General features: G+C 52.4%; 1 protein-coding gene across 5 annotated transcripts in view; it reads left to right on the forward strand.

Moving 5' to 3' along the window:
* Soga1 (suppressor of glucose, autophagy associated 1) overlaps positions 1-16919 on the forward strand; it is a 69078-nt gene that overhangs the window by 5909 nt on the left and 46250 nt on the right. For all 5 annotated transcript variants that reach the window (XM_027421282.2, XM_027421283.2, XM_027421284.2 and 2 more), the window contains exon 2: positions 12452-12676. In XM_027421282.2, the coding sequence (XP_027277083.1) occupies positions 12452-12676 (225 nt within the window). The remainder of the gene's footprint in view (positions 1-12451; positions 12677-16919) is intronic.

The following is a 16919-nucleotide window of genomic DNA, read 5'->3' on the forward strand; positions in this document are numbered from 1 at the left end:
TTCAGCAGATTTCAGGTGGATACCCACAAAGAAGTTCACACATGTAGGACGGACATAAGCCTTCATACATTAGCAGAGACACAAGGGTAAACCATGCAAATGTCAGACATAGTATTTGCCTAACTAGGGCACCCAGACACGCATGCCCATACAGACACACCCACTTACACTGACTGTGACATTTCACCTACACACATAAACACAGGAAGTCTTGGTAGGTGTCCCCCTGAAGCTGCTGTGTATGACCCTACTGTTTCCAGCTGCTCATGAGCCTTCCTCTAGCAGGCTGCTGGGAACTGGGAGTGGAGTTAGGACTGGGGTTTGGAACCACCTGGATCTGGGGTCTCGGGAGCCCAACTGAGGAAGGCAGGCAGTGGAAGAGGTCTGCAAGTCTCCATGACTGAGAAGCTGCGTCAGAGCTCCGTAGGCTTCTGAGCCAGACCCTGTGGGGCTAAGGGAAATAGACAGCAAGGCTGCCGCTGAAGGAACACTGCCTCAGGGTAACTTCTGATCTCTTTGGAATTTCCTGCTTACCCTGCCTCCCTCTGCTGCAAGCTATAGAGGACACAAAGCACTGATCCGCAGAGGGTACCCTTGCCTAGTCTGGAACTTAGAGAATCGAGGAGAGGTATAGGCACACAAGAGCAGCTAAGCAGGCTTCCTGAAGGAGGAGGAGGCATCATAGCTTCGGGTTTGCCTGAGAGGCTGCCTTGGTGCTGTTTCTGGAACAGGGCCTGGCACATTGGGGGGGGGGGCGGTTAGGGGTGGCTCATTAAATAGCTGTGTATGCCTGATTGATCAGCTGTGGTTCTGGTCTGGAAGTGGATGAAAGGTTTAGAAAGGAGGGCTGGAGCCGGGTGTGGTGGTCCATGCTTATAGGCCTAGCACTCAAGAGGCTGGTGGGGCAGTGGTTCAAAGCCAGCCTGTACTACATAGAGTGAGACCCTGTCAGGAAAGGACAGAGTGAGAGGGAAGACAGGAGAATAGAGTTGAGTCATGGGTGTGAGAGTTATGGAAGGGGAGGCCCTCTTAGGAAGGGCACAAGTGCCGGGTCCTGACTGAAAGTAGCTTTGTTGGTTTGTAGCAGGGCTCCGGCCATGCGGCCCTAGTACCAGGCACAAAACTGCTCCTATCTTAGCAGGCCATTGAGGGAGGAAGCAGGAAGAGTGTAAGGTCTCCTAGGCACAGTCCTTTAGAATTAGGTCTCAGGCCAAGCCTCCCCTTGCACTTCTTTCCTATGCATGTTGCCTCAGTCTTCCAGTCTGTGCAGTGGGAATTTAGTTCCTTTCTTGCAGATACTCGGGGAGATAAGAGTTTAGGCACATGGCAGCCCATCACCATCCCCTGTACAGAAGATGGGAGGAACCCTAGGCTCTGGGTAGCTAGCCTCTGTAGCTGAGGGACACCCCACAAGAGGGCTTGGTTAAGTTAAAGATAAGGGCCTGGCCAGCAGCCAGGGTTCTAACTGTTGCCATCCCCCTAGCTTCTAACAGATGACATCATTTGTAGTTAATACACACCCCTCTGGTGCAGGAAGGATGGCCCCCGGGGGGGCCGCCACCTTGGCTGCTCTGAGGAGTCCAAGGAGGGAGAAGCTATCCCCTCCTTGTCTCAGCCAAAAGGACTGAAAGCAAGGGATCTGAAGTGAACATGCCTGGGCTACAACCCTGGGTCTGCACTTTGCTTTCTGTGTTTTCCCTTCATGAACCTCAGCTCTATAAAATATCCTGCAAGGTTTCCGTGAAGATTCCTGGGGGCGGGGCGGGGGGGGGGGACGACGACACAGGACTGGTATTTGAGGTGTTGTCCCTCTCATTGCTCACCTTGGTTCTCAGTCTTTACCCTCAGCAGCAGAGGTTCTGGCTTGAGCCTGTGAGAGCCTTGGGTCCTGGGTTTCAGGGTTTCAGGCTGCCACTTGCTCTGGAGGTGCCTGTCTGTCTGGGATGTAAGTGGAACCAGTGTGTTGTGGGTTCCTCTAGACACATTTCTCTTTGCAGCTCACTTACCCTAAGTCACTCTTTCTGTGATGGCCAAAACCTGTGCCTCATTTGGAACCCGGTGAAGCTGGCTTACTGGTGGAGGACCACTTTTGGGGCCCCTATTCCAAGATAGTGGTTTCCTTCTGCCTGGACCACAGATGAAAATAGAGGTGGCTGGTGGGAAAATGTGAGGTTCCCCGACTGCCTGAGCCTACTTGGCTCTTCTAGGCTGTTGAATAGCACCAGGCTTTGCTTGGTCACTCCTCCCTGGTCCCTCCTGACCCAGCCTCTGGCTGAGCATGTGGCTGAGCTGCCTATGAGGTCACACTTCTACAGCCTTTCCACCCAGACTCCCCCATGGCTTTGCCCTTGCATCCCCCTATCCATTCCTCCACCGGCTTCCATGAGTTCCTCTGGAGCAGTGCCTAGGGACTGCTCCAGGCCAGGTTTCCTGTGTTAGGTGCTTGGGAGCTTTCTGGAGACTCCTTGGTGGGGCATTCATCCCACAGTGATTTCCAACTAGTAATGCTTAGTTTCACACAGCCCCTCTTGGTGTTCTGCGGGGCACAGCATGGGTCTTCCACAGTGTTTAGCCCCTCCCTTCCACCCAGGCTTACACTGTAGCTAAGGAAGGTTAAGGAGCTCGATGTTCACATAGCCTGTAAGTGACAAAAGGGACTCAGGCTGTGTGGCTCTTTTGACTCTTAAATCCTCAACTCCCTGCTCTCTTCTGTTTTACACTTGGCTGAAGCCCAGAGGCTGGGGGATGTTGTCAACAAATCCTGATCCAAAACTGCCTTCCTTCCTGTACACTCGGCCAGGACAGGAGTGTTTGGTGTTTGCTGCTCTCCAGAGTGCGCCCCAGCAGCACAGGGCCTGCTTTGCCCCTAGAGGCATTTGACTAAGGGCAGTGACAAGCCAGATGTGACCTCGGTGGGCAGTAGTCTCTGGGCATCTCTCTAGCCTTGACCATCATGTGCACACGCCTGCGTGCGTGCACACACACACCCCGACACACGAGTGCAAGCTCCCTGACAGAGCATCTGCCTTGAGTGCAGAGCTGTGCCAGGCCAGGAGACCACCTCAATGACTGTAGGGCCTTTTCCTTCAGCCTCAGTTTGCTCCTCTGAGAAGTGGGAAGGTAAGAATAGCACCGGTCTAAAGGATCGTCACTGAGAAAGAGATGCTGGCTTCTGGTCTTTACCTGGTGTCTGGCAGAGGCGGTCCAGTTCATGAGCTTCAACATGAGCCTAAGTCCTGACTATTGACCCCTCTCATTTCAGGCTTCCTTCTGCCGGGGTATGTAGGGAATAATTGTTCCCTGTCTATGGTGTTGGAGAGGCAGGTCCCAGAGTCAGGATCAGACATCTCCAGGGCCAACAGAACAGGGCCATTGAGGTCTGTGACCCCATGATACCTGGCTGGATGTGACCTCCTAGGAACCTTGACCCTGATTCCCCTAAGCCCTTGCCTGAAGAAGCTAAGCTGAAGTGAGCGTGCACTGGGAGAGAGGAGCCCAGAGTCCCTCTCAGCCTCAGTGCTCACTCTGTGAAGGGATGGAGCCTCTGAGTTCCTGTTCCCTGATTCTGTGTCTAGAGCATTTGCATTTGAGCTGAGAGGGAAGTGGAGCCTTTTACAGTTCTCTTCCTGGGTCCAAGTGCAATGATCTCATCTGGAGCCTTGTCAGAGTCCCGGGGAGCAGGAGGACGGACAGCAGATGGCTTTTCTGGCCTTTTGGGTGGGGTTGGCATACTGTCCCTGTGGCCACTGCTGGCCACCCTGCTGGTCAGCTCTTTCAGGGCTGGAGTAGGTTGCCAAAGCCAGGGTGGGTGACAAGTGGCCTAGAGCCAGGGTGGCAGATGGGTAGGCAGCCTGGGTCTTGGCCCAAGGGAATGATAGCCACATGGAAGGCAAGTGGGGTGGGAGGAGGCAGGCAAGGCGGAGCCCCTATTTCTTTGTAGAGTGGTTGATGTAAGCGAAGTTCCTGGCCCCATATATAACTCAACTTTGCCTGTCCCTTCCTGAGTCTGCTTGCTCATTGGCCAGTTGGGTAGGAGCTGGGAAGAAAGTGATACATTTGGGTTAGATTTGTATAGGTCACGGCTGTGGCCTGGTGTCACTGTGCTGGGAGTTGAAGCCTCCTTGGACATCACCTCAGAGTCTAGAGGCAGATGGTGGTGCTCTCCCCAGCCTGGCTGCCAACTCTTAGCTATTCCTTGAGCCCTTCTATGCGTGCTAGGCCAGTCCTGTCTTGTGTGGCTCTCTAGTGACAGAGACAGGCCTTCCACAATCAAGCAGACAAGTAAGTAAAATGGATGTCACAAATAAGACTGTGACGTAAAGCGTGAGGGAGAGATGGCTAGGCTGTAAGACTTTCAAGAGGCCTAGGCAGGATGTGCCACCTACCATCCCCATCCAGCGTAGGAATGACAGGGCCCCCGAGAGCTGTGGTAGACGGGTGAGGTGATTTCTGCTGCAGGGGGAAGACTCAAATGGCTGGAGTGTGGCCCGAATGCGTAGTAGTTGAGGGACTTGGAGGTGAGAAGTGAGTGGTGCTGGGCCTGGTGGAGCTTGTGCTTCTAGGACAGGTTCGTTCTGCATGTAGTGAAAGAGTTTACCTCCATGGAGGTTGTTTCACTTTGCTTTTTTATCTGTTTGAAACAGGGTCTCACTGTAAAATAAAATTGCCAAATATATTTAGTTCTATAACTGTTAATTCCAGTCAAGATACAGACTAAGGTCACAAAACTAGGTCCATTAAAATTTTATTTCTTCTTAAAAATGATCTATCTATCCATCTACCCTCTTGCCTGCCTTTCTGTTATATTAACGTGAGTTCGAGCATGCATGTGGAAGTCAGAGGTCCGCTTGAGGAAGTTGGCTCTCTCCTTCTGTCAAGTGGGTTCTTGGGATCAAAGTCAAACTGTCAAGCTTAGCAGTAAAGACCTTTACCCACTGAGCCATCTCGCAGGTCCCAAACTCGATACATTAAAACAACAATTTTGCACTATATAAATTGTACCTAAGGGTTAGGGCTGCAGCCTGGACTTAACATGTGGGAGACACTGGATTTAATCCTTAGCAACCAAAAAGAAAACAGGGTATAGAAGAGTACGTTGTTCATCCAAGTTTCCTCTATAATCAAAGCCCGCCCCCCATTAGTGTGTTCTCTGTCCCATAACCTTGCCCATCCAGGATGTCACATACATGGCATTCACAGTATCTACTGTGGCTAGCTTCCTTCATGGAGCCAGGGCACCAGCTGCTACAGGCTTCCAGAGCCCTGTTCCTCTTCTGCTGTAGTGTTCTGTTACATGGAGTGACCACAGCTTACCGTTTGCCAGTCAGGAGACATGTGGCTGTCCCCAGGTTTTGATAATCATTGGAGGGTTTTAAATGGGGACATTTAAACAGTTTCAATCACATTTGAAGCATTTTTTAAAAAATCACTCTTTGGGGGCTGGAGTATACAGAACAGGTACTAACAGCACTGGAGGAGGGGGAGGGAGGGAGGGAGGGAGGGAGGGAGGAAGGAAGGAAGGAAGGAAGGAAGGAAGGAAGGAAGGAAGGAAGGAAGACAGCATATCTTATTGGAGCAGTTTATTGGGATGAGTAGTGAGCATGACAAGGATTACTTGGGGTAACCTCAACCTGGTTCTGGCCACCAGGCTTACAGTGACATTCACTAATTGTTCAAACATAGACATGTTTGAGGTAGTTGGTGTTTGGTGTTTTTGAGGTGAAAAGCTAGGAGGCAGGGACGGAGCAGAAAGAGGCCCAGGCAGTGCAGAGTCCATGGGAGCCCACTGTGTTAGGGCATCAGTTCCCAGCTTCAGACCCAGCCTTGGTGTAGTTAGGATCTCAAACGTGGTTGGCAGGCTTCCATGGTGGCACTGGGAACTCCTCTTTGGTGGGAGAGAGTCCAGGATCTTTACCTATCACTGGCTGCCTAGCGGCAGCCTCCTCTTGTCCTCAGGAGCCTTATGTCCCCTTGGTTCCTTCTGTCTCTTAAGGCTGTCTCCAGAGTCAGACTACCCACTGCCGCTTCTGTGTATCTGCAAAGGACGGTCATGTCCAGTCCCTTTCATTTCCCACAGGTCAGATCCATCCTGCACATGCTCTGTCCTTGTGTACCAGGAAGGAGTCCGCCATACTTACCCACGCTTGATTCTCACTGGACGGTCGGCCATCTTACATTTGTGTAGGTGTCACAGAGTCTTTCCCTGAACTGAAGCTCACTGACTTGGCTGGCCTGGCTGGCCAGGAAGTGTCAGGGATCTTCCGGTCCCCATGCCTGGCTTTTTTATGGATGCCAGGGATCTGAACGCAGGCCCTCATGCTCCCACAGCAAGCACCTTACCCATCGAGCCATCTGCCCAGAACTGTTTCTCCCTCTTCATGCTCTCTGATAGGAGAGGTCATGGGCTGGGATAACAACCCAGACCTTGCAGATTGGGGCACTCCCAAGAGACCAGAGGCTCTAGCATTGTATTTTATTCATGGACTCCATGAAGCCTCCGCTGAGACTCAAGATAATGTCTTTCAGCTAGATTGAAACAGTTACTGAAATAGGTTACCACTATGATGTTAAGTTATGTGTGCTCATTAACTCATGAGTGCTGGTAGCTGCTTTGTTAACTACTATAATTTCAGGGTGCTGATGTGCAGGAACAATATTTTGACATTTTTGCAGCAACCATTATAGGCTGTGAAAATATTAGTGATTTCTTTGGTGTTAAGTCTTGGGTGCTTCTGGGAAATGGTTGTTTGTTTTGGTTTTTTTTTTTTTTTTGAGACAGGGTTTCTCTGTGTAGCTCTGGCTGTCCTGGAACTCTGTAGACCAGGCTGGCCTTGAACTCACAGAGATCCGCCTGCCTCTGCCTCCCGAGAGCTGGGATTAAAGGAGAGCACCACCACTGCCCGGCGCCTGGCTCCTTTGGATACAGTCTCAGCTTGTTCTTGAGAAATTAGTGAGCATAAAAGTGTGACTTTACCGAATGGCGACTCAGAGGAGGGGGCCTGAGGGGAGCATTCTGCTCAGGGCTCTTGCCTGGCTGGATAGGCTGGGCATAGCCCACCTTCTCTGTGGCTCTCACAGCTCTCTCTGCAGAACAGGGATTCCTGGATCGCCTTAGCCAGCACTTTCTGTGAGGACCCATGAGATGATTCACCAGGAATGTCTGTATAAACTGTGGAGTCCTGTGCTATTCTGCGAGCCTATTAGTAGCATTGTGAGTTCATGTTGGGTTTGCCAGCCCCGCCTGAACCTAGAGGCTCTTCTGAGCCAATTTCCCAGGAGTCCTGGGAACTGGCCATCTCTAGAGGTTGCTTCCTGCTGGAAGCTCTCTTGGGTTACTGTGTGGGCAGAGAGGCACTTGACATTTAGGAAGTGTGTGGGAAGCAGGCAGGTCCCTGGGCAGGCAGACCTTGTCACCCTCCTATGGTGGCACTGGGCTCTGTCTGCCCTTTCTCACAAGCCCTAGATCTGGGGTCAAAGGGTCAGAAGGTACCTATGATACCTGTTGCATTCCTTATTCTAATGATGCTGGGAACCAAGCATAGATCAGACCCAGCCTTACCCTGCCCTGCCCTTCCTTGGGGCAGTAAATACAACCTTGTATTGCTACCATCAGGGACCATGCAGTTCAGAGTATAGGTTCTGAATCAGATTAGGGGAGGGAGGGATGTTCTGGAAAGAAGGGAGGACTGGGAGTTAGCCTGGTGAAGGCTGATAGAGTATAGGGAACAGCCTGAGAGAAGCTGGAAGAATGCACTGTTAGTGCCCTGGCCTAGGGCCATGTGTGGAATCCAGCTTCACCCCTCCCTCGCTTGAGCAGCTCTGGGAAACTTCTGAGGCTCGGAAGCCTCCTCTGCAAAATGGGAACATTTTCAATGCTTCCCTCACAGGGCTGGGGTGAGCCTCTCTGTAGGCCATGCCAGCCTTTTAGTCCTAGCATATCTGCATGTAGGTGCAAGATAGAGTAGGGAACAGATTGGAGCATAGCAAGGGGTCAAGGGTCAGGGGCTTGAACCTGAAATAGAAGCCAGTGGAATGAGCCAGAAAACCACCTGCTTTTTTCAGACTTCCTCTAATCAATAGACATTGTCTTCCAATCAGAGGCAAGGATTTTGAAAAGGGAAGATCATGCTGGGGCTGCTGTCCCTAGACCCCGCCCTCCTTCTTCCCCCATATGCCGTCTGAGCTTAGATGTCTGGGTTAAGCTTCAAGGGAAAGAGGGCCGCACGGAAGCTTCTTAGGGTTGACACGGTCTAGGGGTCTTGATCCAGTTCATTTCAGGGTTGAGAATCGGGGTTCCCCAGACTCTAAAGTGGCTGCACAGTATAGCCATTTCCATCTGAGGTAGAGGATGAGGTTTGGCATGAGGTTCCCCGTGTTGGGAAGGGGAAACCCAGCAACCTTGTTCTGTGAGTTTGAGCCTTCCCTGGTGTGCTTTAGAGGAGTTTAAGCGGTGGCACCTCTGGGGCCTCTGGATTGTCTGTGAAGAAGCCAGGAGGCCTGTGCCTCCACTCTCTCCAGCTGGACCTTCCGCTGCTGAGCCTCTCAAGGCAAAACCCCGATTGCAGGACCCAGATGCTCAGGAGATGCCTGGGTTGGGTGTGGACACCTGACCTCTGGGGCCAAGCGGAGTCCTGTGTTCCTGGGACCCTTCCCCAGCACCTCCTCTCCCTGCCCCCACCTCAGGCGGGGACACCCAGAGTCTCCGCCTAAGCTCTGCAGTGTCCAGTCTTTGTTGCCCACATCCCAGGAGAAGCCCGTGTGGGCCACAAGCCTGCCTTTGTCAACTCAAGGCTCACATGGGGCCGTGCCAGGAGGGGTTGGTGGGTGTTTTGCCTGCAGCTGGAGCAAGCCCCCAGAGGCCTCGGCGCCTCCCCCAACCCCCCTCAGATACAGAGCTGGCATGTCCACAACAGCCAGCACTGTGGCGAAGGCAGTTCCTCTGAGAGACAGCTGCTCAGAGACAGTCATTCGCTCACTTCTTCACTAGATGCCCTAGTCAGGCCCAGGGCCAGGGACTTGGGCTGTGAGTTGGGACTCTTGTCTTCTGTGGGGAATCCCTCGGGTGACTCACCCCCTAAGTTTCTGACTCAGTAGGTCTGGATGGGAATATGGGGTCTTGTATCAGGTTCCCATATCCTCGAGCGTGTGAGGCAAACACTACCAGCGAGCCATACCACCATCCCTGGGGGCCACAGTAATTCAGAACCAGGTAGAGAAATTATGATTGATGTTTTCTGTAATTTTCAGAACTTTCTGTTTGATCGTGTACCCCTTTCACAAAAGCCAGGTACTAGAAAACTAAATAAGGAGGGATGTTGCCTACTGGGGTCCCCACGTCGTACATCGGTTAATGTGTTCCAACAGCATGAGTTTGGGAATGCCCCCGTGGCTCCCCTTGACTTCGTGTGACCTAGAGAGTCACTCAGACCTCACATCCTCCCAGTCACCGTGTTCTGTCAGAACAAGGGGACTGTGTGAGCCCCTCACGGATGGCAAGGCTGAATTTGAACATGGGCCCTTGCAGCCTGGACCGGGTAGATGTATCTGTCTGCCTGCATCTCCTGCCCCTTACTTCCTGCTGCCTTCTCTGCCAGCTGAACACCTCAGGTCCCCATTTCTCTCACCAGTGTGCTCACTGGCAGTCTCACTTCCTCCTTTCCATTTCCCGTCGGCCCACTTGACATGGTGTGGTGACTGTACTTTGGGATGGGTGTCCACCGAGGTGACTGCCCCTCTGCAGCCAAAGGCAGGGTCACCCACTTTAGATCTAGTGATGGTGAACACACCCCTGCGGCCCAGTCTGATGTGTGAAGCAGTAACACACTGATTAGCTGTCCGTGGAGGGAGGCAGCAAGTAGGGGTTGGAGCCGCCAGTTTGTCACTTCTGTCTTGTCTTCCTTTCCCTTGTTCTGAGAAATGGTTCCAGAAGCCAGGCAGATGGATGCGAGGACCCCTGGGGTGTGGTGTGGCCTGGATAAAATGGCTTTTTACCTGCCTCTCAATCCAGCAGGCCACACCCCTTTCCCACAGGGAGAACTGCAGTCAGGCCACAGTCTAGACCCACAGCCGAGGGCGGGCGGCGGCTTTGAGGAGAGGCCCCTATGATTCCTGTTCCAGACTCTGGAGACGGGGGGGGGGGGGGGGGGGGCTAGCAAAGGGTGTGGTTTATTCCCATCTCCTTTAGGGGACTCCAGCCTCCCAGATCTGGTCCCCTCTCTAGACTGGCCTTTCTATTCCTGATTCCCTCCCTGCTTCCATCAGTACCAGCCCTGAGTGCTTATGTGGGGAGTGCCTTTGTCATCCCTGATGACTCAGTTTCCCTTCTGTGTGCAATCTTATTTAAGCTAACAATATCACTCATGTTTGCGACTCAGGTTCCATATTTGCTATGAGACATGATTATGTGTTTCTTTTGTGAGGTGTCAGCAGGGCCCTCTGTGTAGTGTCTGCTAGTTACTCCCCTTCCCCTTTTGCAGCAGGAAGTCCCTCCCTCTTGTTCTTTCTTCATTAGCTAGGCATGCTTTTGCTCATTCATGTAATACTCATTGGAAGTCTGCAGGAGGCCAAGCAGAGGGTAGATGTGGGGGCCAGTCAGGTGGGGCGACCCTCCAGGCTCCCGTGCTCACTGGGAGACCAACACAGAATTTCAGATGAGCTGAGGAAGGCAAGGAGCTTATGGGAGCTGCTGACAGAGTGGCAGTAGCTGCTCTCCTGAGTGAGGTCACTTGAACTCATGCCATGTTTTGTTTGTGTTTTAGACATCTGAGGCTGGCTTTGAACTCATGATCTTCAACTCCATATCCCCCATACCTGACTCTTGCCCTATCTTTTAAACCAAAGTAAAAAAAGAAATGTTTTGAGACAGAGTCTCACTATGTAGCCTTGACTGGCCTGCCACTTCCTATATAGACCAGGCCAGCCTGGGACTCACAGAGATGCTGCTTCTCTGCCTCCTCCCAAATGTCAAGATTAAATGTGTGAATGTGTGTGCCACAGAACACATGACGAGGTCAGAGGTCAGCTTATAGGGGTTGGTTTTCTCTTCTTCTGTACCATGTGGGTCCTGGGGATAAAACTCGGGCAACTAGGCTTGTTGGTCTTGACCCATCTTTACCCACCAGTCCCTTGATGTATCCTTTTTTTCCCCCTGAGTGGGGGTCTCACTAGCATAGCTGTCCTGGAACTCATTCTGTAGACCAGGCTGGCCTCAAATTCACAGAGATCCTCCTGCCTCTGCCTCCGGAGTGCTGGGGTTAAAGGTGTGCGTGACTCCTCTAGCCTCTTGGTGTATCTTGATGCATTGAGTTCTTTCCTTGGTGCACACCGCTCCCTCTTCCTGGAACTCTTGTGGACATTGCTTCTTGCCTTGGCTCAGATGTCCCTTCTTTGGAAATGGCCTCCCTGACCATCCCTGCCCTGCCATATTTCTCAGATTGTCATATTGTTAACTTTATTCTTTTTGCCTCCGTGACTTAATAGTATTTGAATTTGTTGTTTGCTGTGTTTTCGAAAGAAGGCTTGGGGAGGAAGACGGCGACCATGCTGCTCCTAACACGCTTCCCTGGTTTTGTGCGCAGCATGGTTTCAGTTATGCAGCTGGCACTCATGGATGCTGAGTGCATCCTGGTGTGTGTTTCCCCTGGCTTCTGTAACAAGGCACTGCTGTTGCTTTCCATCCCTGTGACAAGACACCTGAGGTCACCAGCCTAAAAGGAGGGAATGTCATACTTTGTACTTTGTCTCATCTTTTGGAAGCTTCAGTTCACTTTGTGCCTGCTGTGACAGAGCATCATGGCAGGGAGTGTGTGGCCACATGAGGCTGCCTACCTCATGGTGTCCAGAAAGCAAGGAGGGAGGTGACAGTATTCCTTCAAAGGCACCTTCCAATGACCTGGCGCCCTCACCTCCTAAAAGTAGCACACCACTTCCCAGTAGAGCCACAAGGAAGATTTAGCCTATAGCAGGTGACTTTTGGGGGAACAGTTAGATCCAAATCTTCCAGATCTGCAGTCTGAAACTCAAGTCCCAGCAGGGCTGCCTATCTGCTGAGCGCTCTAGGGCAGAATCCCATCCTTGGCCTTTCGCCCCTTGTGGAAGTTTCACCCTTGTGGAGGCTGCCTGCACTGCTTGGCTGCTGGCCCTTTCCCCACCTGCAGGGCCTGTTTGTCTTCCCTCTGCTTCCTCCTCACTTGCTCTAGCCTCCCTCTCAAGATAGTCCAGGATGAGGCTTCCAGCTGGAGGAAGTCACATCTTATCCTAGTCACATCTGCAAAGCCCCTTTTGCCACAGAAGGCATCATGTACTTAATTCTGGGAGTTCAGCTGTGGCCATCTGGGTGTTATCCGGCCTATAACCCCAGGCCCCCAGGTCTGCTTGCCAGGTGTGACCAGCATTCAGGCACCCTGTCCACTGTCATGGCATATGGAGATCTGACCATTCTTTCATCTTTCAGGATGAGATTGAGGAGCTGCGGGCTGAGATGCTGGAAATGCGGGATGTCTACATGGAGGAAGACGTGTACCAGCTACAGGAGCTGCGGCAGCAGCTGGACCAAGCCAGCAAGACCTGTCGTATCCTGCAGTACCGGCTGCGGAAAGCTGAGCGCCGTAGCCTCCGTGCTGCCCAGACAGGCCAGGTGGATGATGAACTCATCCGTGGTCTGGAGCAGGATGTCAAGGTCAGTCTGGGGGTCTCCACCAATCTTTATAGGTGCCCATGTTGGGTGATTGGGTCATAGACCCCGTTGGGAATTCAGGGTAGCCCTGTTGCTTACTACTTGCCTTGGGCAAGTCATCCTGCCTCTCTGGTCTCCGTTTCCCCATCTGCAAAGTCGGGACACCTGGTGGATCTGCAGGTCCTCCAAATGGGATATCCCAAAATGATCTGAAATATCACCACCCTACCCACCCCCCCATAACTCCTCACCACCACCCTGACAGCAGCAGGAGGCTCTTTCTTGCATGTACCTGGCTTTGGCCTCTGAGTGGCTTCTACATAATCCCTGTTGGGTTCCATGGGCTCTTTAGGCTACTGAGAGATCAAAGGAATGCAGCTGGGCTGGGTTGGTTCAGAGCTGGGCTCCAGTATGCCTGGGTTTTCTGATTTTGAGCAAGTCACCTATGTTTCAATGTCCCCATCTACAAAATGGATGTCAGAACATCCAACCCAGGATATTGAAACTGTGGCTAAAGCCGGGCGTTGGTGGCACACGCCTTTAATCCCAGCACTTGGGAGGCAGAGGCAGGAGGATCTATGTGAGTTCGAGACCAGCCTGGTCTACAAGAGCTAGTTCCAGGACAGCCTCCAAAGCCACAGAGAAACTCTGTCTCGAAAAAACAAAAAAAAAGAAACTGTGGCTAAGACACCAGAGGGACTGACAGTGGTTAGTTGTTATTACTGCATCTTATTTCCAGATGAGGGCTCTGGGGCTCAGAGGGGGGCTGTATCTATCCAGGGTCAAGGGCTGTCCTGTATGGGTGGCAGAAGTCAGGCTCATCCACCTCCCAGACCTCACTGCTGGACCCTGCTGCTCCTCTGCCTCAGGAGGAAGCAGGGATGGCCCCATTTAGACAGGTGGGGGCTCCAGGAAAGAAGTCTCCACTGCCTGTCTTATGTAAGCCCTTGGGTGGGGGAGTCCAAACCGTGCTCTCAGAATTCAGCCCAGTGTGAGCCGGGACTGATGATTTGGGACTGGTGCAGAACAGAGAGGAGCCGAGGAGTACAGTAGGTGACCTCTGCACTGAGGCCCAAGAGAGGAGAGGGTCCAGGGATGTTCTAGGAAAGACTAGCAAGGGCCCTGAGGGCAGACAGGTGAGGCACCATCCACACAGGCCTGGGCTGGAGGGCCCTGAGAATCCAGCCCTGCAAGCCACTCATAAAGGACACCGCTCATTCCGGAACCAGTGTTGATTTAAAAAGGCCGCAGCACCATGCAAGCCAGTTTTCTTGACTTCACAACAAGATCCTGCTTTTTGTTTGTTTGTTTGTTTTTTAACAAAACAAAACACGTTTAAAAATAAAACAAACAAAAAAACACCTCCGTTTCCCTTATTGGTAGGAGACAGATCAGAGACTGGAAGGAGAGTGGAGAAGTTCAGGCAAATCTGCCTTTGGGCCTTGGTCCTTGAGGATTTCTGGGAGACACCCTAGACAAGCCTACTAGGAGATGAGGGAGTGGGGAACAGGCTGGTGGGCGGGGCCAGAGCAGCTGGGGTGGGGGTGGGGCTCAGCTCTCCAGGAGGAAGGGAAAGGCCCCTTCTGTTGGGATTTGAATCAACCAATCAGCACCTCCGTGCCCCCCCCCCGCTCCTCCTTCCCCCTCCCCCCCCCTCGCAGCTGCAACCCTGAGCTCACGCTCTGGCTCAGCCACAGCTTCGCCGTCACCCTTCGCCCCAGCGTGCTAGGAATGTTAGGCGCAATTTGGAGGTCCTTAGAATGCTGACTTCCCCTAGGCAGGCTGAGGGAACCAGGTGGAGAGGGATTGGAAGGGTATGCCTAGGGATTCCTCCCTTGCTCGGCAGGCTCCTTGGCCCGGTGCCCTGCAGGACTTTTGAGCTCCAGTGGTTTTTGTTGGGCACATGTGTTATTATTGAGGTCCCCCCACCCCACCCCATAGCAACCCTCGCAGGCTCTTTGACTTTTTGCTGGTTCACAGTTAACAAGGTCCGCGGCCCCCAGCAGGATGGTAAGATGAGGATGGGAGGGCTAATGGAATGCCACCTGTGAATGCTGCCTCTTTGTGGCTGTGTGGCCTTGGGTAAGTCGCTTCACATCTCTGATCCTGTTTCCCCTCTGGCACATGGAGATAAGTTTAGTTCCCTGTAGAGGTTTTTATGAATATAAAATGAAATTACTAAAGAGAGTGCTGTGTGATGGGTGAGGTACCAGTCACCTGAGCACATGATAGGAGGGTGCCATGGGTGGGGACACTGGGATCCCTCTGCTTTTCTCCTAGAAGGTCCCAGAACACATCAGTAATATGTACCCCATCCTTAGATTAGGATGCTCTGGCCTTGGCTCTGTGTCCTGGGTAACCTGCATCATTTCTCCTCAGAGCCTCAGTTTCCCTCTGTGTAAAATGGGGTGATACTCCCATCATGTAATTCTTGAGAGAACTGGGTCACACATGGCTCAAGACGCTACTGGCCTGGGATGCTGCTTACAGTTTCCATCTCCCTCCCTGAAGATCACAGCCTTGGGGACATACCGCAATCCAAGGATCAGAGCCTAGAGCTGATGTACCCAGGAGCTGGAGGCCATCCACTGCGGATGGCCTTCGGCGGGGACCAAGGTCGGCACTGTAAACAGTGACCTCATGGCTGAGCACATTTGTTTGTGCTTCAGGCATTTGCCCTGTGTCCGGACTGATGTTGCAGCTGCTTCTCCTCTCTGGGGCTCCAGGCCCCCTCCTTTGGGTGTAACTGTGGGGCTCAGTGAGACAGGCGCATGGGGCCCTGTAGGCCCTTCTGACATACTAGGCCATGTTGGGACTCGCTCTTGACAGTTCATCCTTCATTGTTGTATGCCTTCAAGCTTGCCCCCACAGCAGCAGCTTTAGAGTTGACTCATGCTTGGTACCTCCCCAGTCATGTGACTTTGGGCAACTGAGGTTTCCTTTCTGAGCCTCAAAGTAGTAATAAAATGTGTCCAGAGGATGAGAAAAGCTTATGGTGAGAGCCCGGGGAGGAGCTAACTGGTTCTAGAAATGACCCGTGAGAGCCCAGGCCCTGGCACCACTGGGAACCTGGGAGGGGAAGGCAGGGCCAGGCCCTGGTTCCTGTTGCTCAGTCTGGTAGCTGTGGTGCCCTTTGCTTCCTGACCCTCATGGAGGCTGCAAAACACTGCAGGGATCTGAGCTTTCGGACTTCTCTGTCTGGAATTCTGCAGCTTCTGGGAGAGGGTGGAGCTTCTTAACATGTGGCACTGGAGTGGGGAGAACATGGGCACAGGGAATCTGTGGGGACAGGCAGGGAGTCCATGGAGAAGGAGAGGATCCAGGAACTCTCATGGGCTTCCCAGGTGGAGGCCATCGTGGATATGGGACACCTTCTACCCTCACCCCCCCCCCATGGAAGCATGTCTGGGAGAGGACCCTTGGCCCTAGTAGCCCTCTGTGGACAGTGGGGCAGGGGCAGCTCCCCACAAATATTCAGCCAGCCACTCCTTCATCATGTACCGGACCCTGATTTGTTTGTTCATCCAACAAGCATTTGTTAGGCATTTAGTATATGCCGAGCCCTGAATTCACACGTGTGAATGAATCCAGATAGGCATGGCCTTGGTCTCTGTGGTCCACCACTTCCACCCCAGCGCCAAGGCAAGATGAATGAATAAATGGAATGTTGCCGAGGAGAGGGCCTCCTGAGTGACTCGATAAGCCCCACATTGGGGACTATAGCCATAGCCTGGGCCAAGGTGGATAAAATCAATGCAAAGAGGTGAAGCAATAATTGGTAATGTGTTAAAAATGCTTTTGTGGCTGGGTTGGAGGCGTAGCTCAGCTGACAGAGGGCTTGCCTAGCAGGCACGAAGCCCTGGCATTGGTCTTCACTGCATAGACTCAGCAAGGTGGCACACGCCTCTTAGCCCAGCACTTGGGAGGCAGAGGCAGGAAGATCAGAAGTTCAAGGCCATCCCTGGATAGTAGCAAACTCAAGACTAGGCTGGGGAGAAAAAAAAATGTTGTCTGGCTGGAGATGTAGCTGAGTAGGAGAGTACTTGCCTGGTGTGCACAAAAGTCCAAAGTTCATTCCCAGCACAGTCTGAAATAGAAATCCTTGTATATAGATGGTTCCTTGAACTGGTGGTCTTTGTGCAGCTCTGGTGGTTCTTAAGTATTTTACACAATCAAAAATGGGCCATGGAACTATGAAATAAATGCAACTTTGTAATACGTGAAACAGAGTGGATTATTTGAAAAT

The sequence above is a fragment of the Cricetulus griseus genome, chromosome 6, assembly GCF_003668045.3.
Source record: "Cricetulus griseus strain 17A/GY chromosome 6, alternate assembly CriGri-PICRH-1.0, whole genome shotgun sequence".
NCBI lineage: Eukaryota > Metazoa > Chordata > Mammalia > Rodentia > Cricetidae > Cricetulus > Cricetulus griseus.